This window comes from Rhinolophus ferrumequinum, chromosome 22 (genome assembly GCF_004115265.2).
Source record: "Rhinolophus ferrumequinum isolate MPI-CBG mRhiFer1 chromosome 22, mRhiFer1_v1.p, whole genome shotgun sequence".
NCBI lineage: Eukaryota > Metazoa > Chordata > Mammalia > Chiroptera > Rhinolophidae > Rhinolophus > Rhinolophus ferrumequinum.
Window position 1 is genome coordinate 12800572 of NC_046305.1, and position 22776 is coordinate 12823347.

General features: G+C 54.0%; 1 protein-coding gene across 1 annotated transcript in view; it reads left to right on the forward strand.

The window, feature by feature from the left end:
- The window catches only part of QSOX1 (quiescin sulfhydryl oxidase 1), a 38652-nt gene that overhangs the window by 12356 nt on the left and 3520 nt on the right, over window positions 1-22776 (forward strand). Inside the window, exons 3-11 of the mRNA XM_033092787.1 lie at window positions 5130-5175; window positions 5699-5801; window positions 7710-7800; window positions 10066-10211; window positions 11729-11863; window positions 13893-14022; window positions 17365-17487; window positions 18160-18307; window positions 22303-22482. Of these exons, the coding sequence (XP_032948678.1) occupies window positions 5130-5175; window positions 5699-5801; window positions 7710-7800; window positions 10066-10211; window positions 11729-11863; window positions 13893-14022; window positions 17365-17487; window positions 18160-18307; window positions 22303-22482 (1102 nt within the window). The remainder of the gene's footprint in view (window positions 1-5129; window positions 5176-5698; window positions 5802-7709; window positions 7801-10065; window positions 10212-11728; window positions 11864-13892; window positions 14023-17364; window positions 17488-18159; window positions 18308-22302; window positions 22483-22776) is intronic.

The following is a 22776-nucleotide window of genomic DNA, read 5'->3' on the forward strand; positions in this document are numbered from 1 at the left end:
GCATTGGGATGGGAGGGGACAGAAATCTCCTCTTTGCAGGATTCTGAGGCGATAATTGATGTGAGTTCAAATCCTGGCTCCCCCGCTTACTGTATGTGACTCGGGAAGTCGCTTAAAAGTGCCCAGCCACAGGCCCCCGTTTCCCTGTCTATAAAAATGGTATGATAATATCTACCTGATGGATTGTTGTCAAGTGTGAAATGAGGTCTTACGTGTGAAAGTGCCAGGACGCTGTGTGGTGTTACTTGGCGCTCACTAAATGTTAGCGGTCTTCCTTCCCATTGCCTACGGGGCTCGTGTCGCCCACCAGCAGCTACGGAGAGAATGTTTGCTGGGTACACAGCCCTGTGCTCACCATCGTGGGAGAGGCCAGAGAGGTCAGACACAGAGGCTCCATCCACGGGACACTCAGAGTTCAGCAGCTAGTCGACAGGCTGTGAGAGATCTGTACCAGTGAACGCTGGGAGGTTTGCTGGGCTCAGTGAGCTTTTCCCTCGTGCATCAGAGGAGACTTTGTGTGGGAGGGGACTTCTGCTGGGTGTTGAAGGACGGATGGGTTTTGGCTAGGAGAGGAAAGGAGCGTGGGCGGGGAGGAGGTGAGAGCAAAGGCCGTGTGTGGGGAGAGCTGTGTGGTGGTGTGCTGAGAGGGCTGGTCTCGCCGGAGCGGAGGCTCAAGTGCAGGGTTGAGACAAGGCTGGGAAGAAGGGAGCCCAGTAATGGCGGGTCCTTGAATTCAAGGCAGGGAGTGTGGACCCCCTGTGGGGGTACAGAGACTGGGCTCTTGCTAGAGGGTGAGATGTGAGGGAGGGGAGCAGGACTCAGAAAGAAAGACGTCTCCTGTATCTCTCTGGAATAAGAAGATGGGCCCGTCTCTCAGCAGTTGCCTGCTCTCGTCCGGCCATCTTCTCCACTGACAGTGCACAGCGTAGGAATGGTTAAATTTGGGGATCCTCATGGGCTCACTATAAGATATTTGGAGACCAGGTCATTTTCCTAAAAGCTTGGCTTCAGTGCCATTGATGGCCAGCCCTGGAAAGTGCTTTCCATTCACCCTTACCGGCCCCCCAGAAGGCGGTTACTCCTGGTTAGGGTGGTAAAGACCTGCCTGATGTCCTCTGGTCTCCTGCTTTTGGGGGCTCCAAACTTGGGGGAGGCAGAAGCTCCTGTGCAAAGTGACGAAAGGAAAGGGACCAGGTACTTACTGCTCCAGGAGAAAAGAAAGCTCCCTGCAGTTACTGCAGTAACGAGAAGTCTTAATCGCCCGTTTCCAGGGCGTTGTGTTGGTTTCCCTTGAGAAGGGCACACGCCTCCCACAGCTGACTTAATACAGATGCCTTTTAACAAGAGGACGAAAATGTGCCGTGACTAGATTTTACTGTGATTTTTACATGAGCTTCCAAGATGATCAAAGGGCCGAGATTCTCAGGCTAACTGCACAGATGTCTTTTGAGTACTTCCATGTCCTAGACACTGGGCCAGGCACGGTGGGGCTGGCAGAGAAGGAAAAGCTCGAGTCCTGCCCCCCAAGTCACGGAGGTGGGTGGAAAGTGACGCTGAAGTGTAGGGAATGGGGGCCAGTGGGAGGTGAGTTTGGGGTCAGATCCTGGAAGGCCTCGGATGCCGTGAGCCTGGACATTATTCGCTGGCAGTGGGGAGTCATGGAGGAGACCCGAGGGGCGACCTCAGACGGGAACGGTGCCTCAGGTCACCAAGCAAAGTGGCAGTGAGGACAGTGGTTGGAGAATGAAAAGATTGAGCCTATTAACATTTCTGAGGGCACAAAGGGACAACAGGTGAGGACTGTGCACTAGGCCAGGAAACGGGTGCTTGGCGCTGGTCTAGACAAGGCTCCAGAGGACAAGTCTAGAGGACAGCTGAAGAAGGGTCACCGAGGTCAAATTCACAGAATTTGTCGACTGACTGGATGATGGGGCTGAGGGTGAGAACCATGCTGGTCTGGGTGACGGAGAAGGAAGATCACGGGGTGCGATAAGGAACAAGGTGGAGAAACAGGTTGGGGGAGGGGTGACTCAGTCTTGGGGTGACACCTACAGTGTGGAGGGTACCGGGAAGAAAGAGATGTCTGGGACCGAAGGCTCAGATTGCAAATTATTTAGGCAGAGGAGATGGCGTGAGCCAGGGAGACGACAGTAGGTCTGTTTGTTCCTTCCCTCATTCACTCTTCCCTTCAAAAGCACAGACTGAGCCCCTGTTTTGACACCGCCTTCCAGGGCTGGGTAAACAAGAGTGTCATGATCTGCGGTGTGTCTGTAGGAGAGGCTGCAGGCCGTAGATGGCGAGGGCTGCGGACAGAGGAGAGGCGTCAAGGGCCAAGGGAAGGCTGTGAAGGTGGCCAGGGAGGCCTGGTCAGTGTCAGGCAAACCAGGGGAGGGTGGTGACAGGAAGGCAGAGCAAGAGAGTGTCAGGGAAACGTGGCACAAAAAATGTCACTCCCTGGCTGGAGGGGAAGCAGGCAGTGATAATACCCAGACACCTCGGGAAGCAAGAAGGGGCAGGGAAGGTCATTGGATTGGCCGAAGAGCAGGTCAGCTGAGTGGTGGGGGCATGAGCCACAGCAGGCTGCTCATGGGAGTGAAGAGACGGGAGTCAGGGCAGCGAAGCAGATTGTGTTTGGAGAAATGTGGCCCTGCAGGGGACCGGGAAATGCAGTAACTGGAGAAGGAAGTGGGGGCCTCTCTCTATTCTAGTCCCATCGCCTTTCGCTTCTCATCCTTTTTTTTTTTTTTTTTTCAATTTTGATTTGGAGGATTTGAATCTATTGGCAGGCATAGGGAAGAAGCTGGCAGAAAGGGGGAAACAGGAAAAAAGAGATTAATTGGTAGGAAAAGGTTCCTAAAGACCATGAGGTGTGGGAGCCAGAGCCCAGGTGCTGACTTGTTCTAGAAGGTAGATGGGAAGCTTCTGAGGACACAAGGGAAGGCTGTGTGACAGCCCAGAGGTTGCCAGAAGGAGGTGGGAGGCCTTCCCTGTGGCCCGGCACCTCATGGTGGGGGGTCGGGGGGGTGGAAGAGGCTCTGCATGCCCCCTGCGTCACTCTTGCTAACTGAGGCTCCTGTCTGACTCCACGCTGCGTGGCTGGGGCCTTCAGAAGGCCCAGCTGTGGTCCGGGGAGGCCGCCTTATTTTTTTTTTTTTTATGTGGGTAATATTGGTGTATAATAGCATATAAGTTTCAGGTACACAGCGTTACAATTGGGGCTGCCTTTTGATGGAGGTAATGCCAGCCTCTTTTAATAAGTGTCTATCTGGGTAACTCGGTGGTTGATGAAGAAAAAAGTTCCTGTGTTACTTTTCAGTAACTGAAAATGACAGCCGTAGGTATGGGAAAGCCACACAGGGTAAGGCTTGGTGGCGTCAGGAGTGTTTCAGTCTGTAGAAACACGTTGAGGTCAGTTCTGACTGTCCATAAACACGGGTGCCTTCGCTGAGGCTAGTCGCCGCCATGATGATCATCCTCTGGGCCATTATTTGTGAGCAAACCAAACCCCAAGTAGCTGCCATTTTAAATCTTGTGTCTGAGAAACAGTGTCAGTGCATCAATGCCTGAACCTGCTGTAGCTGCTTGATCTCATGGCACAATCCAGGACACGTGATCGTTTTCACAAGTATGAGGCTGACATATGATTCCATTAATTCCAGATACGTCTAATCACTGCAAACAAAGGTGTATCAGTGGATGGTTTTCACCCAGAATAAAAGTTTGTATTAATGCTCTAAAAAGAGAGAGAATAAAGCAGTGAGCAGAATTAGGGTCCAGGTGAGGACCAAGGCAGCAGAAGATTGCAGGTGGGGAGAGACAGGTGGCTTCTTTGCATCTTTGTTCCTCCGGTGGGAGATGGGGGCAGGTGGCCCCTGGATTTGAGTTTTCTGCCCACAAATGGCTGGAACAAACAATCGGTGTTTCCTAGTGTTTAAAAGGTAGGAACAAGGGGATGAACGTTTAGTGATCCCTTCTGTATGTACTGTATGGACCAGCACCACGCTGAGCACTTTAGATGTATTGTCATGGACTCCTCATAGTAGTTGTTCCAGGGAGATGGTGTCATCCTCGTTTTAAAGAGATGGTTCAGAGAGGTTAAAGATTGCCCGAGGTCACACAGCCAGGGTGTAGCAGCGCCAGGCCATGAACCCAGGTCTGGCAGACCCCAGGGCCCTCACTCAACCACCAGCTTAGGATAAGGCCAGATGGTGGTGTTGGAGGCAGAGGCCAAAGGTAGGCAGATACAAGTGGTCCCAAGGTTAGAGAGCTCAGGAAGAGGCCTCTTCCCAGCCTGCAGCCTCTTCCCCAGGCAGTTAAGTGGCTGTCTGTCTGTCAGGACAGCTGCACTCTGTACTTTCCTGAGGTCTGGCAGCTGCCTGTCTACTTAGACAGAAGCCCAGATTCCAAGGAGTTATCTGTCCTCTGTTCTCTCACCCCAGCAGTGACAGACTGGGCCTGGAGTGTCATGTAACTGGGAAAAGAACAAAGCTATGAGTTAAATCGGCCTGTCTGTAACAAGACTTGCTTCTTCAGAGGCTCAGGCCCACCCTTTAATAGGACCAACCTAGTGACCCCTCCCTTCATGGGGTGTCTGTTGGGCCAGGCTGGGTGTTCTGAGTGGACAGAGATAACACTCTCCAAGCCCCTTTTCCAAGATAAGGAACAAGGACAGATTGCCCCAGAGAGCAGCTGGCATTTCCCAGGAGGCATATGAAGTGACTTCACTTTATATTTTCAGATGTATCTACAAGGAAAAACAGCAGAGGTCTTCCAGTTTCATTCATACCCTGTATATTTTCCAGTTGTGCTGGGTTCTGGTGCTTTGTGGCAACGGCCCACCTGTAGTAAAGTGGACGAGCTGCCACAGCGCGGTGCCTCCCAGCAGTGGGGTGAGGGATTATATGCCAGGACAGTGGGGGAAGGAAGCAGCATCCAGCTCCAAGAACCAAGACCTCCCTGTTCTCATTTTACACATGAAGAAACTAAGGTTCACAAAACTTAAGTAGTTTGCCCAGAGTCAGCCCATTGAGGAAGCAGCTGGGTGTCAGACGCAGCCCCGCCCGCACCGGGGCTGTGTTCTCAGCTCCTCCTCCCCCGTCACTGACTCTTGCCTGTGTGTTTACTTCCAGTTCTTCAAGGCCTTTTCCAAGAATGGCTCAGGGACAACTCTGCCAGGTGGGTGTCGTGGCTCTCATGGTCCTCGCCCTGCCTTCCTCTTTTACCTGGGTTTCTACTGGGGTGAAAGCCCAGCTCGTTCCCCACTGCAAGCTGAGTATGTTTTCCTAACTGTACCTCCCAGCCAGGCTGGAAGATGCCTCAAGGAAAACGAGGCTGACAGGCCCTTCCCTTGTGGCCCATCCAGGGTCTTGGGAGCAGGGAGTGTTGCCATGTTCCCAGAATAGCCCTTCATGTCACAGTGGGCTTGGCATCTGGAGAGCCATGCCAGACAGCTCCTGGGGAGAGCCTCACAGGCCCAGGTCTGGGGGACTCTTCCCCCCCCACCCCGCCCAAGGATTGGGTCTCCTTGCATAGAGTAGGGCCATTATACCCCCCCGCCCCCCCAGTGCAGTGGACTGACCACGCCCTGTTTCTCTCAGAACCAGCGGCCCTGGGCCCTTTATTTCCTGTGTGTGACGCTGACAGGAGCACTGGGTTCCTTCTGCTCTCCTCACCCCCCTCCCCGTGTCTTCATTTGCAGTGGCTGGTGCTGATGTGCAGACGCTGCGGGAGAGGCTCATTGATGCATTGGAGTCTCACAGTGACACGTGGCCCCCCGCCTGTCCCCCACTGGAGCCTGCCAGGTATTGGGGGCTGGGGCAGGCTTGTGCCGCGTGGGCCGCGATCACAGGCCTGGAGGCAAGCGGGCGGTGGGGGCAGCAGGGAAGGGGACCCAGATTGGGTCTTCCTGTTGCCTTTGGGGCAGACATCTCAGTGGGTCAGAGGCCTTCCTCTTACTGGAGGGCCTACCCAGGTGCCCTGTCTTCCTGGGGCTGACCTGCCCCGCTGTGTGGGAAGGAAAAGGGGCCGGAGTTCTTCAGGTCATGTCTGCTGCCGCTTTCCATACCTGTCCCCAGGAACGTTTGGAGACACAGCAGAATTTCACATGCTCTAACGCGGGGAGGGCAACTGGGAAGAGTGGGCATGGGGCGGAAAAGGAGATCAAGTACCATTTAGAGACAAAGGAGGCAGGGGACTGAGAAGAGGAAAGCCCTGTCTCTGTAGAATGAGGGTGGTCATTTTTCTGAGCCATGGCTGTGACTGGGGGACGGAGCTGTGACGCTGCTCCCCAAGCCGCAGAGCGTCAGACACAGTGGCTGGTGTCCTATATTCTCCTCCAGGATTACCTCTTTTCCAGGAAAATGAGGTGCTGAAAATGCACCATGAGAGATGTAAGCAAACAAGACAGAGACACAGTCATTGAGAAATGGAAGAAGTAAGGAGCAGGGTACAGGTTGGCATGGGTGTTTCCTGGGTCTGGTTGTGAAACCCCCAAACCACACCGAGACTACAGGCTGGGTCCCGGGTCCCTGTGAGGCCCTCTGGAGGATGGAGAATAAGGAAAAATGATAAAAGAGTCATTGTGAGTTGGATTCACCAGTGCAGTTTTCATCCACATGTCCCCCTCTGTGGGAGAATTAGGGCATGACACCATGAAACATGGGGCCGGTACTGGAGCCCAGTCCAGGACAGCACAAACGGACATGCTAGGGAGATGGGAGCCAGAGTGCACACCTCTTTTCATCCACTGACGGGTACACTCTGGCCCCCACCTCTCTGGCATCTCCATCGTGCTGTCATTGGGCTGCACCCCAGTACGGGCCCCATGTGGCATCTTCTGTTTCAAGGTGACCACCGCCATATCACTGGACCCCGTAGAGGGAACTAGGTCCTCAGGTGGGGGATAAAAGGAAGAAGCAGTCCCTTAATGCCATCTCACCTGCTGGCCTCTTAAGCATTTGTGATGTTTTGGGTTTAATTAGATAGAATAAGGAAACAGATCATTTTTGTATCATGCAGTTATTTTCTGTTGAAATTTTGAGTTATGAAAACAATTGGTAGCCTAATTCTCTGGTTTGGGGGGATAATAAAATGTGCCACCTTCTTAATTTCTACCTATGCTCTGGGCCTCAAGTTTCCTCATCTTAAAATAAGGAGGTTGAATGAGATGGCTTCTGAGGTCTCCCGTACCCAGGACTTTTTGATTTTTTAATTCCTTGTATATGCCTACTCCAGGAGAGGAAAAAGGAAACCTCCCAGTTGGTAATGACTTGCCACAGATCGAGGCTCGTATATCTGGTGGGTACTGATCGCCAGTCTCTTAGGGGACCAGTGAAATCCATATTCGCTAAGCCTGGGCCTTACCCAGAACACAGAGACAAATGGCCTCAGAGTGTCCCTTCCCAGTCTTCCTCCCCAGACCAGCTCCTACTCATTCCTGACTCTTAAACAGGATGAAAAAGCAAATCAACTAGTTGGGTGAGATGAACCGGGATTGGATAAGGGGGATTATTGTTTGAGGCTTAGGGTTTGGTTTACTCCCACTGGAGGGCAGGAGGTGGGTGACTTCCATGAAGCCTTGTGTGGAAACAGAGGAGGTTTGTGTGGATGTACTCGTAGCACGGTGTCAGCCACGTCTGGTGTCACCAGCAGTTTTGCTTCATTCCCACCAACTCTGCATGGAGAGTGACTGCCAGTATTGTCTCTTGCAGGCTGGAGGAGATTGATGGGTTCTTTGCAAGAAACGATGAAGAGTACCTGGCCCTGATCTTTGAAAAGGAAGGCTCCTACCTGGGTAGAGAGGTGAGCCTTCCTCGGGTCCCTGCAACTCCTGGATAGCCCTTAGAGACAGCCTTGCAAGTTCAGGAGCAGGCCTGTTCTGGCAAATTCTCCGGTCTCTGCCATGTGCCCTTTGGAGCCCAGCACTGGCCTGACCCCTGCTGGGAGAATCGGGAAGTGTAGGAGCTGGACCTTTCTGTTTAAAACCTTTGTGTATATTTTTTTATTGACATATAATTGGCATACAGTACTGTCTTAGTTTCAGGTAGACAATAATGATTTGACGTTTGTATACATTGCTCACCACAGTAAGTCTGGTTACCATCTGTCACTGTACAGACTTACGTGATACACTATTCCTGACTGTGTTGTGCATTACATGTCCTGTGTCTGTTTTTATCTCCCTCATCGAAACCAAATATGATAACACCTGCTGTTTATTGAGTATTGGATTAGATTGCTAGCACGCATAGTTGCTAATCTTCGCAATGAACAAAGATGACCAGGTAACATGTCCAAGATCCCACAGCCAGTGACTCCATAGAGCAGGGGTTTGAACCAGGTCTGTCTGCCTCCAGAGCCCATGTTGTTTCCACTCTGGTCCCCCTCCAGCCCCGCTAGAATTGGAGTAAAAAGAAATGGGAGGGAGATAACATCAGAGATCATCCATTCCCTCATGAGGAAATGGGTTCCCTTGCCAGGTGAGGCAGATAACAGAACCAGGCAGGTTTGAATTTCCACTCTATCACTTACATGATATGTCCTGATCAAGTTACTCAACTTTTTGAGCTTCATTTCCCTGTCTGTAAAATAGTGATAATTACCTTCCTTCAGAGTATTGTTGAGAAAGTCAAAGGAGGTGATTTTGGTCAGGGCACAGTAACAGGCACAGAGTGGGTGCTTTATAAAGATCCATTGCCGTGGCCTGGTGCAGAATGCTGACTGTTCCACCACTGGCTCACGGACTTCTCCAGACCATGTGCGGGCTTTTCCCAGACACAAAGGTGGGACGGGCCAGTGCATGGGAGTAGTTCCAAGGCAGTGCAAGGGGATAGATGAGACGTGCGAGTGGGGACGAAATTAAACACCACTGCTAGCTCTGAATGGTTTTCCTCCTGAAACACCTCAAGCACAGTTGAGAGCTCTGCCCCGTCTCCAGGCTCTCAGCCCTGAGAAGGGAAGCTCAGGGAGGTGGGGAGGAGGCAGAGCTTTGCTGCAGCTCCCTGACCCCTCCGGTGTCCCAGCCCAGGCCTCGGGGTCATGCCCCTCACGTAGAAGTGAGGGGTAAATGTTCATTGGAATCAGAGCTCCCCTCCCTGCCCCCACCCCAACCCCGAGTCCCCTGAGTAAAGGACAGGGGCCCCTATAGACTGTATCCATACAGAGGTGCTCAGGGATGGTTAGTTTGAGACGCGGGGGAGGGAGGGGGGGCATTGTGGCCAAGAGCCCAGGCTGTGCAGCCGGACTGAACTGGATTGATACAGCCCAGTTCAGGCACTTGCTAGCTGTGTGACCTGGACACATGCTTTCACTTCTAAGCCTCTGTTTCTTCATCTACAATAGGAGTTTTTATTTTTTAAGTGAATGCATACGTGTACCTTCGATAGGTAGTCACAGTTATGAGCCCTTTTAAAAAATTAACCCATTTAATCCTCTGAGGTTGGTATTATTATTACAATTTTGCAAGTAAGGAAAATGGGTCAGGGAGAGGTTTAAGCCGGTGGGGCCAGGATTCAAACCCAAGCAGTCCTAGTATACTGGGCCCCTGTATCATAGTGTTCCTGTTTCATAGTGTTATTCTGAAGATTAAATGAAGCAATCTTTTTGTAGCACATATTAATAATAAGTATTCAATAAATGTTAGCTAATATCCTTTTCCCCTTTCTATTTCTTTCTAAAGATAAAATCATCATGTCTGACTCAGTATGTTTTTCTGATTTGGACTAGAAATAAAAAGTCTTATAGATGAATGTAAGAAGAAAAGTGAATCCACGTTTTATTATGTCTTTTACAAATGGCTTTCATCGGAAAGAAAATCGTATTGAGTTGGGGCTCTCCTAGCAGATTCATGTTGTGGGGTGCACAGTTCCATGGCCCCTCCTTCGGGGCAGTGTTAGCCTCTTGTTCCCTGTGGGGTAAGATATGGTTGGTGGCAGGAGACTCTCACTCATCGCAATAGTGTGTTCTTTGAACGGTTTAGAGTGGATGGAGCACAGCTGCCACCCAGATGTCTTCCCAGGGCTCCCGCTGCCCAGTGGCTTGGTCCCCAGATGTCTGCTGTCTCTGCAGGTGACTCTGGACCTGTCCCAGCGCCAAGGCCTTGCGGTGCGCAGGGTCCTGAACACGGAGGGCGACGTGGTGAGCAAGTTCGGTGTCACCGACTTCCCGTCTTGCTACCTGCTGTTTCGGAATGGCTCTGTCTCCCGGGTTCCCGTGTGAGTGCTGTGTCTCTCTGCCCCATCTCTTCCCTCCCTGGGCTCATCCTTTCTTCTGCCTAGAGAGGCTGCCAGCCTTTCACAGGGGCTGACAAGTTCTTGCTCCCACAGTTCCTCTGAGGGAGGCGTCCATGGGCAGGTGAGAGCACCCTCTGCAGGAGAAGCAGATGTGTGTCTGAGGGGTGTGGGACAGGAGCCAGGAGACGGGGCCCAGAACGCTGCCCCCAGCCCCAAGCCCAGCTCAGGAGTCCTGCCTCCTGGTGCACCAGCGTTGGCGTGTCTGCACCGTCCGCACCGCAGCCCTGGCCCTGTTCCCGGTCTGCCTGTGTTCACAGACTAGTTGGCAGGCTGCGGGCCTGGCACACACTTACGTGCCTGACCCTCCCTCCCTTTGGTTTTCTAATTGCAGAAAAGTTCATTAGAAGCCAGACAATAGCCATTTCCAAAATGCCAGGAGAAAACAATCAGGCCAGCCGCAGCCCCTCTGTCAGGCCCCTGCTGCTGAATGGCCCGTTAAATGGGGCCAGATGGTGCCTCGGTGCCCTCCCCGGGCATGTGATTGATGTCAGCCTGGCCCTGCAAGCAGGACAGGGAGACGAAGGCTTGCCGCCATGCCCAGGGCCAATCCTGCAGTGAGGCTGAGCAGGGCAGCCACCTGCCCTGACCGGCCCCATCACCAGGCAGCGCTGAGCCTTATCAGAGGGTTCTGCTGGGGACGAAGCATGATGGCCGCAGGGGGGCGGGAGGGACTCACTCTCTGCGCAGGCCCAGAAAGGACAGTCCTGGTGGGGAGAGGCGGCATTGTTTTCCTCACTTGGAGTTGGTGGAGGGGAAAATTGTTTGTGACGATGCTGCGTCTGAGCCATCTGCTCACCGATAAACATCAGGCCAGGACAGCCGAGTGGAAAGCAGTGCTTCCCAGTGTTGGGCCCCCTGGGGGTGCCATCACACGGCTGCTCGTCCTCAGCTCCCTCCCTCCCCAGGGCCCTGACCAGGAGACGCCTCCCGCCCTTGAGGACTTCTCAGAAACCAAAAGGATTGTAAAAGGATTTGAGAATTTTAGTGGGGTTTTTTTGTTGTTGCTGTTTTTAAAAAAATCACTTATCAAACTCCCTTGATTTCCTTGGGGAGTAATGTCCTTCTGGTACCTCAGCGCAAGCTTGCGAGCGGGCAGCCTTCTTGAAGTCAGCTGCCACTGTGTGCTTTGGTCTCTGGGGAAGGTGGTCAGACCCAGCCATCCTGTCCATGGGCAGAGCTAGCAGTGTCGCCAGAGGTGCTGTCCCATAGCCTTTCCAGGGCAGGTTAGCTGCTTTTCCAGATGGGATTGTCGTTTCAGACTGGTGCCGGAGAGCCTTTCCACAGCATGAGCAGTGACTAGAAGAAAGGTTAACATGAGGCACAAGGGCCCCGATTTTGACCTCGTGAGGATAAGACAGAACCAAGTTCAAATATTTAGTTCTGCGACTTTGTTTTCTCCGTACTCACTGCCTCTCCTCCGTGGCTCACTTCCCTCACAGGCTTGTGGAATCCAGGTCCTTCTACACCGCTTACCTGCAGAGGTTTGCCGGGGCCACCCGGGAGGCTGCCCAGACCACAGTCGCGCCAACCACTGCTAACACGATAGCGCCCACTGTGTGGAAAGTTGCAGATCGGTAAGCCCATGCCAGTTCTCCTCGTCCCTTCCCCACCCCAGCTTTGCCTCTGTTCACAGAATCCGACCTTCATACCACTCTGTTCCCTGTCATGGGCTTAGCACGTGCCATCCTGAGCCCAGACCCCCTGAGGGCTGGCCTTGGCTTTTGGGGGCCCTTCCGGCTGCTGGCCATGCACGGGAGAGTTCTACACGTGTGGCAGTAGCCACAGCTGACTGGTGGCCTCCCCAGTGTCTCCTGACTATGGGCGACGCCGCACAACATTTACTTGGATCCTTCGTGATGGAATGAATACCTTCCAGTGCCCACGTTCCTTAAGCTTAACTCTACTCATAAACAAGTAGCATCAACTTGGGGAAGATAATCTGTGGCCTCCAAACCAGCTTCCCACCCAATGATTTCTTCAGCAAGTAGTTGTGCGTGCCTACTATGTGCTAGGCATCAGGAATGCAGATCGTACAGGGCAGAGGAGTCCCTGCCCACACACAGCTTACAGTCCCTTCACAGCGTCCCTTCGAGGAGGGCACCCGACCTCACTTGGCTGTGTCTGGGGGGCTCACTATGTTTTGAAGTAGCCTGTACCTTTGTGCACTTTTGTGAGCATGAGAAAGCTACTCTTCTCTGAGGCTCCGAGGCCCTGCCTTCATGGTAGAATTCCTGCTTTTGGGAGGCCAGGAGATAAGGTCGTAACCCTCCTGTGCTGGCACCCAGCGGCGTACCAAGGGATCTAGCTGACCAGGGAGCTCAGAGCTGCATCGGAAAGGCAGCCTCTAGAGGGGGCTGCACAGAGAATTGGGGGAAAGGTCATTTGATTTCCAGAAGGAATTTGCATCCCAGACTTGAAGGGTGGAAGGTGGTAATGGAGAGATTTTTAGTCAATCAGGGGAGAAGGAAAGAGACTAAGAGGTGGAAATGGTCAGTGTGATCATTCAAATTATGATTATTCAAATCATTCAAATTATTATAACAGCTGACACTTACTGGCCTTATGTGCCAAACTCTGTGCTGGGTACCGTCCATATATTATCTCTTAGTCATGAGGCCACTCCTTCAGGCAGAACACAAGAATGGAGAGGTAAATGAGGCCCAGGGCTACCAGAGTGGAGCAGAGGGAGGCCGTTGCCGGGTGGTCACCACGCCCATCCCTTTAGCTGACCTCTTTGACTCCCCCCAATCTTAAAAGGTAGGTGGGACATGAGTCGTCAGTTTACAGGGATGTCACTGAGGCTCAAAGAGGTAGATTGAGTTGGTCCAGCTCCCAGCACCAGCTCCCTGTAGATCTGAGGCCAGAACTCAGGTCTCAGGAGGCGCCTGGAGGAGCAGCCAGAACCTGGGGGGGTCCTTCCCATGAAAGCTCAAAGCCCAGGCCCCAAGGGGGCATCTAGAGCCTGCAGCCCTTCCTCCGGAGCTAGGTCAGCCCAGGAGATGTGAGATGGAGCCCCGCCTGACACCCGAGGTCTGGCAGCTGAGAACGTCAGCCCCCAAATAAACACACATACCACTTTCCTTCCTGCCTGATCCCGCCATGCCCAGCTGAGTGAGCAGCCAAACCCTTGGTCTTTCAAAGAGGGTCCCGTTTTTCCAGAGCCAGGAGGTGTGGGTACACCTGTTGGTCTGTTTGTCCCTATGGGTCTTTGATCAGAACAGAGAATGAAGCTCAGCCTTCCACTAGGAGCCTGATTAAAGCACCTTTAGTGAGTTACGGGAGGGGCTGGCCCTGGGCCTGCAGAGGGGGAACCCCTACTCTATGCCAGGAGCTGCTGAGGGGTGTACATGTATGCTTTTGTTTAATTTTCTCAGCCACCTACCTGTGAGCAATTTATTATTATGCCCATCTTACAGATGAGGCTCAGAAAAGTTAACATACCCACGGTCACACAGCTAGTTACAGAGCCAAGTGTCAACTTACAGGAGTCTGGGCCGGGCCGCAGTGGCCATCCTCTTCTCTCCCTTCAGCTCTGGGTGCTCCTCCCCAGCCCTGCCCCATGGTTAATACCCTTTCTCTCTCTGCCTTTGTCTGGCTCCTCAGCTCTAAGATCTACATGGCCGACCTGGAATCTGCACTGCACTACATCCTGCGGGTAGAAGTGGGCAAGTTTTCTGTCCTGGAGGGGCAGCGCCTGGTGGCCCTGAAAAAGTTCATGGCAGTGCTGGCCCAGGTGAGCAGGCCCCTGGCCTCCCTCGTCCATGCAGTCCCGGAGTGTCACATACACCCCTGCCTGCAGCAGTCAGCCCCGGCCCTCTTTTGGGAGCTCGTGGTCTGGCTGGACTTCTGGCCCCACAACTGTCCCAGGCCACCATGGGCTGCTACCCTGCAGCCTCAGCCATGCCCCCTACTAGCCCCGCAATGCCAGGGACAACCCTGTGTGGGGCGTGGGTGGGGCCGGGGCCAGATGCCCCGGGGATAGTCCCAGCTGATCAGTGACTGTGGCTCTGCTTGCTGGAGTCCACCTCAGAATGAGCCTGGAGTGTGGCCTCTCACTCCCCGCGTGGTCACTAGGAAAGTAGGACCCATAGACGCCACAGTGAAGAAGGAAAGAAGCCTTTTCGGAATCTGCTCTCTTCCGTCCTGCACACTGAACAGAGTTTGTCCTAGGTCCCTGGCCCTGGCCAGGCCTTCCTTATGCCTTTGTAGTTTCCTGCCCACGTGGCTACTTCATGAAGTGTAGCTGCTACATACCTAGGACCCGGAGTGTGTCAGCCATTAATCCTCCTAACTTTGCTGCAGGGTGGTGAATATTACCCCCATTTAAGAGGTCAGGAGGCTCAGAGGATGTGCCTTAGGCCTCTAACCTCCCTCGTAGGTGCGATGGAGATTTGAACTGAGGTCTCAGGCTCCAGAGCCTGTGTCCCTTTCCCCACCATGCTCCTTCCTCATCTCTGAAGGTGAGATGCGGGCCGCCTTCTCCTTGTACACCTGCCTCCTGCCCTGTCCCTGCGTCCTTCCCTCTGGTTCTAGATCTGCTGCTCTACTTAAACCCCTAGGCTCTGGCTGCTGAGGATGCTGAGTCAGATCCGGGCTCTGGTCCTCTTAGAGCCTCACTGCTGACTCAGCCACCCACAACCCTGGGTGCCAGGTCTGAGCTTCTGGGAGCAGGTCTGCGGGCAGCTGGGCGTAACCCTGGGCTGACCTGCGCCTCTGCCTCGGGAACTGCCTGCCAGCCTAGTCCCTCTGCCCACTCACCAGCCTGGCCTTCTGGCCTACTTGGCTTAGTCACGTGTGTGTGTCATTATACCGAGAGGACCCTGTGAGGTGTCACAGAATGCTGTTACCATGTAAGGCAAGACAGCCTTTGGCCCCTCCCTGGGGTCCCACCACACTGAGCCCCCGATGATAGAGGCCTTTCCTCTGGAGTCCCTGTGAGCCGCTGGGTCCCAAGTCGCCGAGGCCTGGGGTGGCTGGCCCCGAGAATCACAGGGAGAAAGTCTTGGAGCAGTTCTGTGTTCTGTCTTCCTGCTGACACACGCCTGACACCCAGAGTGCTTTCCAGGCGTCCCTCAGAAGGAGACGAGAAGGACACCCCGCCTCCCAGTGCAGCCCACTGCGAAGGAATCTCCCGGGGAATTGTTTCTTGTGAGCTGCTTGCATCTCTCAGCCAGACTCAGAGCCGCTTTTGGTTTGGCTGCCAGTGGGAGGGTTTGCAGCCAATGTGAGGAGAAGAATGAGACCTAGGAAATGACCGATCTGGCAGAGGCTTAAGCAGCACCCTCGTGGTGGTACCAGCTAAGCTCCCACCCTCAGCAGGTGCTGGAAGTGAGTTTGGGGAGAAGGAGGTCTTTGTGCCAGCAGCCAGGCCCCTCGGAGGACAGGGCTGGCCTCGGGACAGAGGACACAGGGAAGCCAGGCAAACACAAGACTAGGAGGAGAGGGCATGGGCTCGGAGGGCCTGTTTGAGCCTTGCCTCATCCCCTGGAGACTGCGGAGTATCTTGGCCCTACCCTTGTTTGGGCAGCTTCTTCCTGGGTAGGAATAATAGTAGCAGCCACCATTTCTTGGGCTCTGACAGGGTCCAGACTCTGCAAAGTGCTTTGTGTATGAGCCTATTGTTTTTCTCATCACAAACTCCACGAGGCGCAGAGAACAATATCCTGTCACACGGAGAGGAAATGGAGGCTCCTTGTCCTGGGCCCTCCAGCCAGCGGGTGGCTGAGCTGAGACTTGCTCCCACATCTCTTCTAAGCCATATCCTCACGCACACGTACCTGGGTCACTGGGAGCCTGAAAGGTGATGGCGCTTACTCTGCCTCTCTGCCCTGAGGATCTGTCAGCCCTTGCTGTGCCCGTTGGGGAGGCATTGCGTGTCCTGCGGGTGATCTCCCAACCCTGCCTGTCCCCACCCCCCTAGTGGGGACTCCCTGCTCTCTCTCTCCCTCACATGAGTGGCTCGCAGGACTGGCCACTGGGTGGCGTGTGGTCACCAGTGTTTCCCTGCTCCTAGCAGGAGGGTGACTCCTGTAGTGCAGAGCTCCTTAACTCATCCTTCTGACACCATGGCCTCGGAAGGCGGCCGGTTCCAAGTCCGGATGACGGCCAAAGGTCAGTGAGAAATGCTGACCGGAAGCTGTAAATCTGTGTTGAGAGCCCAGAGGCCCATGTGAGCTGACCAAGAGGTAGCGTGTCAAAGCCCAAGATTCTTTCCGGCCACTTCTCCCCCTGGGGGATGGTGTGCAGCCCCGGACGTTTGATAAAATTAGGTAATGGCTTTCCCAGAGGACTGGATCCTTGGCAGGGTGTTCTCTTTAGTGATCATTTCCATCTCCGGAACCCTTCTTCTGTTAAATGGTTTTCTTTGCTCTTTTTCTTCCCCAAGTTTCTCAGTGTCAACCTCTCGACCAGCTCTGCTGCTGCCTCCCTCCCTCTTTCTCCTGCCCCGAGCCCCTGGTGTTTTTGTGCACCCGCACGCGTGCACACACGCATATATCTGTCTTCCTCCCGGGAGTCCTTGTGGTTTTAAAGTGCTGATACTAATCAGATTTGAGCTGACTTATTGTCAGAGTAGCTTTTCATGTTCCTCCGAGACTACTGGGATTTACCATCAAGATTGGGATCTTGGCTAGAAGCCCCCGGTTTGCCTATCCCCACTGGCAGCCCGTGGAATACAAATGAAAGGCTGTTTGCCAGCCTAGCCCAGCCAGTCAGTTAGTCAGCAAATCAGCCGCTCTGTCACAAGATCAGCTGTAGAGAGTTCTGTGTGGCCCAGGGTTCCCAGCAGCTCTGGGAAGTGACCAGGTGGTCAGCTCCCCTCCCCGTGGCAGCGTGTGGTCTGGCAAACACAGGAGCCCTGCCCGGCCCCGCTTAGCACCTCCCTCCTCTCCCCACCCCTCCCCTCGCCTCACCAGGTGCCCCAAGAGCCAAGATAGTGAGGAACCCACACTTGTGTCTTGGGGGGAAGGTTTTCCTGCCTTGGCCCCCTGTCTGCCCTGCCCCTTCCCATGCCCGGGGCTGGGGGCCTCTGAGGGATTTGTTTCTCACTCCAACTTGAACTTGTTCTTCCCCATAGTACTTCCCAGGCCAGCCCTTAGTCCAGAACTTCCTGCACTCCATGAATGACTGGCTCAAGAGGCAGCAAAGAAAGAAAATTCCCTACGGCTTCTTTCAGACTGCCCTGGAAAGCAGGAATGAGGTGAGTCTGGCAGCCTCTCCCATCTCAGTGACTGTGGGAGTGAAGGGGTTAACACCGAGCTGACTGACCAGGATGGTTGGTCCTTCCAGTAATAATTAACCAGTCACTATTTATGAGCTCTCTACCTGCATATCTCATTTAATCCCCCCACACTAGTGGAAGGTGGATATTATCCCCATTGAGCAGATGAAGAAACTGAGTTTAAGTAACTTGTCTAAGCCAGTAAGTGGTTGGGCTGGGATGTAAAGCCGATTGTCAGACACCACCTGTGAGAGGGTGTTTAACTACTGCTCTCTGTTGCTTCCAAGTACGTTGTGACGCTTGGCGTCACTTCTCTGGCCCTTTCCCAGGGTGCCTTTCGGCTCCCGCCATTTGCAAAGGTGGGCCACTTGGAGCCCACAGAGGCACAAAGCCATACGACATGGATGTCCGAGCTGGAAGGAACCTCAGGGATCAGCCCCTCGTTGTCTAGATGGGGAAGTCGAGGCCAGAGTGAGGACAGGTCTGGTGCTCTTTGGTGGGTGTAGCCAGAGGAAGGGAAATGCTACCTTCTAAGTGATAACGTGAGAGGGACCTCATTTGTCTTAGGGCCGTGTGCAGACCTTGGAGTCACCTCGCCTCCCATCCTTTCTCTTCTACATATATGCACTCACGCTCATCTGTATCCCTTAGGGCGCTGTGATTGCCAAGAAGGTGAGCTGGGTCGGCTGCCAGGGGAGCGAGCCACACTTTCGGGGCTTTCCCTGCTCCCTGTGGGTCCTCTTTCACTTCCTGACTGTGCGGGCAGCTGGGCGAAATGTAGACCACATGCAAGAAACGGGTAAGTCCGAGGCCTCAGCCCAGCCCTTCCTGCCTCCATTGGCTCCCTGCTGCAGGCCCGTCTTGAGGGGGTTCTGTGTTTGCAGCTAGCCACACACGACCAGCATTATCCAGAAGGGGGAGGACCTGGAGAAGCCACCCAGTCCTGCACCCCGTCAGGGTGGTGCCCTACAAACTCGGGCGTGTGAGTCTCTTCTCCCTGGCTTTCTCGGGGCCACAAGCTTGCTTTGTAGTCTTCATGAAAAATGTGTGGTTCCATATTTTGTACTTCTATAAAGAAAACAATGGTGTCAGGTTCACAGTATACATGGATGGCCGATCCCAGTAAGTTGAACAATTTTATTGTTTCCCACTGAAAAATCATTTTCTAGGGCAAGCTTGGGGAAACACCTTGTCCCTCCTGCCCTGGCCGCTCTCCACGACCCACACTGCCTCACCTTTGCTTAATGACCGAAAGGGTGGGCAGTCAGTTCAGTCCATGTTTACTGAGGGATCAGGGATATAGCAGGCCCTGCTCAGCGTACAGGAGACAGGGGAGAAAGAGAGACAGTCCCTGCTCTCAGTGGGCTGGGGGATGGGTGCAGGGCTTCCCTGCAGTGCCCCAGGGCCCAGAGCCAAGGGGGAGAGAAGGATGTCCGGTAAAAGAGGGAATGCTCCATGCTGTTGGGAAGGGCAAGAGGACATGAGTCGTGTTAACCTAAAAATAAAAGGCCAAAGTGAGAGGCAACAAGCATTCACTTGAGATGAAAGGAAAAAAAAAAAAAAAAAAGGTAGCTGTTGGGGAAGCAGTGATGCAGGCAGAAACCCAAACAGTGTTCTAATTAGGACACAAAGGTAAAGGGACTTTATGAGAAAGGGAAGGGCAACAATGACACCTATAGAAGGAAGGCGTTTCTCTTGGTGCAGGTGAGCTAACGTAGTGATGTTGATTCCAAACAGTGTTTTTAATTTTCAGTCTGATAGCCATCAGTCCATTAGTCATACTCACTGCCTCTTTGTCATCTTTGCCCAATTCTTTGGGACCTGATGGTGCCCCAAGCCCAGTCCAAAGGTGATTTTGCCCTATTTTATCATCCCAGAGGTTTGAGGCATTAGACGTGCAAGGCCGGTCCTCTGGGATGGCAGCTCCGACTCCATTTTAAAGTGGCTCTATTTATTTCGTTATTGTAGTTATTTTTTACAGTTGAGAGTGGTTGGAAGAGCAGGAGTTGAGCTAGGAGAGAAGAGCGTCCTATCCCTGACAGAGGGAAGGCCCCTAGAGGCAGAGGGAATTAGGGGAGCTGCTGGGTGTGGGGATAGTCTGCCAGTCACTGTGTCAGCCAGTGAAGCATCTCCAACGTGCCAGGCCCTGCTCTAGGGGTGCGGTACAGTAAAACCTTTAGAAGTCCCTGCCTCAAGGGGACAGTGTTTCAGTGGCAGGAGACAGACAGTAAACACATCATTTCAGGTATGGTGATAAATGTTGTGAAGAAGACAGAGCAAAGTGTGCTGTAAGGATCTGGGGGGTGGTGCTGTATTTAGAGAGCGGGCTGGGGCGGCTTCTCTGAGGAGATGACCCTGGGCTGAGACCTGGATGGTGAGAGTGAAGCAGCTGTAAGACACCTGGGAAGACAGCCGTCCAGGCTGAATCGGTTTGCTCTCAATAGGTCTGCCATGGCCAAGTGCTATGCGCTGGGCGGCCTAAACAACAGGATTTGATTTTCTCACCTCCTGGAGCCTGAAAGTAGAAGATGAAGGTGTCGGCAGGGTTGGCTTCTGCTGAGGCCTCTCCCTGGTTATAGCTGACCTTCTTCTCCCTGTGTCTTCACATGATCTTCCCTGGGAGCAAATTCCCTCTTCTTGGGAGGACACCAGTCAGATTGGATTAGGACACACCCTCACCTCATTTTAACTAATGGCCTCTTTAAAGACCCTGTGGTCCAAGGACAGTCACATCCCGAGGTCCTGGGGCTTAGGCCTCCACATGAAATTTAGTATGAATTTTAGAGGACACATTTCAGCCCGTAACACAGGTCAAAGACTAGCAGGTGCAGAGAGCAGGTCTGGAGTGAGTGTGGCACCGAAGGAGGCCCATGTGTCAGGGTCTGGGAGGCGGCAGAGGAGGTGAGCGAGGGGTTTGAATTTCTGTTTCAGCACTGAGATTCCAATGGAGGGTCGAAGCAGGGGCATGATGCAAATGCTGAATGTTTTAGAAAGATGACTGGGTGGAGGGCGGGCTTCGGCGGGGGAGGGTGGAGGCAGGGCAGCCAGCTAGAAGCTGTGGAACTAGTCAGTCCAGGAAAGGCGGCGGAGCCCGGACTAGAGCTGGAGGTGTGCACGTGGGAGAAGCGGTTGGATTTGGGGGATGGTTTAAGGTAGAGCTGCCAGGACTCGGTGATAGAATGGATGAAGAGTCTGTAGGATCGAGGCTCGAGGCGGACCCCGGGGTGGTTGGGCCTGAGCACCTCATGATGGAGAGGTAGACACTTGAATCCGGAGTTCCGGGGAGCGGTCTGGGATAGAGATGCACATCCTGTGGTATCTCATTAGCACGGAGATGACAGATACCTTGGCTCTGATGGGCCCATGAGTGGGTGGGCAGAGAAGAGTGCTGAGGCCTGAGCCCCGGGCTCTGCAGTATTTGGACCTCTGCTGGAGGAGCAGGGCCAGCAAAGGAGACTCAGAAGGAGCAGCCATTGCGAACCACCCCCCCACCCCCGCCAAATAGAGCAATCAAGGAGGGGGACGTAGTTGGCCAAGTGGGTGCTGCTATGCTGCTTTAGCTGGGGACCTCTCTGGCAAGAGCCGTGTCTGTGAATTAGTGGTGAGAACAGCCTGGTTGAATTGGGCTGAAGAAAGAAGAGCAGGGAAGAAACTGGAGATAATGGGAAAGTCACTGGGGTATAACGGGTCAGAGAAGGGATTTCGTTATTACAGATATTACCAGTCAGTTATGATCCCATAGTAAGGGAGAAATGGATGGCGTAATAACAAAAGAAAACATTTACAGGGGTAAAATCGTGGAGGGGGCGAGAAGGGGTCAGGCCAGAGCCGGAGGGCAGGCAGAGGAGGCGAGGACAGCGGCATAGCAGGTGGTGGGCGGGCGGGCGATTGGGGTGGATGCAGGAGAAGGTGCAGCTGAGGGGGCAGAGGACGTGAGAGGCAAGGCACGGGTTGGTGTGGGCGCTGACATTGCCAGGAACGATGGGGTGGGGCGTGGTGGTCAGCGGGACAGCGCAGGCTGCTGGTGTCCTAGTGGGTGGAGACGGCTGAGACCAGGAGATCGGCTTTTAAAGGGCTGGAGGTTTTGCAGCAGGAAGGAGAGAGAGTTTGGAAGCAACAAGCACGAGGATATTTCCACCACCTCCAGCCCTGAGGTACATGGAGTGTGTGAAACAAAAGGGTTTGAGCGGAGCCTAGGGGGTAGTGTCTTCAGGGAGGCGCCCCATGTCAGTCAGAGCGGGAAAGTGGGGGGCCGTGCTCGGAGGTCAGTGCTGACCAGTCCAGAGGGCCCAGTGGGAGGGGATGGGCGGGGGGAGATGGAGACAAATTAGAGGGTGTGCAGTGCAGATCAGCATGGACTCCTGCTGCAGTGCTCGAGGAAGGAGGCACGATGGGGAGCAAGTGGGAGCAGGAAGCCTAAAGAAGGTGGGGCCGCGGAGGGGCCCGGGGGTTGGGTGGTGGGACTCTGGCCCCTGCCTCCCTCTCCAGCCACGTCTCCAGGAGCCTGGGTGTCTTGCTGACAAGGTTGGACTTTATCTGAAGTGTCAGTAAGTGACAAGGGCCTGAATGAGTGGCAAAGAAGGGAAGTTGGGGTTTAGGAGTTTGGGAGGAGATGAAGTCAGCTGGAAGGTGGAAAAGTAGACCAAGGAGACCCTGGGCCCCTCATTGCACGGGCAGGTGTGTGGGGCCTCAGTGCAGAGGTGACCGTGGCGGCCTGTGGAGGTCAGTGGGGGGCCCGCAGAGGGGAGGCAGGCAGTCTGAGGGCCCCTGTGACCACGTCTCCTCTCCCTGTAGCCAAGGCTCAGGAAGTCCTCCAGGCCATCCGGGGCTACGTCCGCTACTTCTTTGGCTGCCGAGACTGCGCCGGCCACTTTGAGCAGATGGCTGCTGCCTCCATGCACCGGGTGGAGAGCTTGGACAGTGCTGTTCTCTGGCTCTGGTCTAGCCACAACAAGGTCAATGCTCGCCTCGCAGGTAAGGAAGGGCCACCTCCACAGCTGGAGTCATCTGCAGAGGGAGGATGGGGGTGGGGGAAACTTGGGAGTCTTGGACCAGAGGTAGGAGACAGGACACTCATTGTCCCCCAGGTAACACCCCGTGTATTGCAGCATTTCACAGCACACAAAGCCCTTTCACATGCCCTACCAGCCCTATGATGTATGTCAGTATCATTAGACCCATTTTCCAGATGAGGAAACTGAGGCTGTGACACTAACATCCTGGTCTTCCAGTGCTCTTGCTCTCTTTCCCCTGCACCAGGGCCCCTCC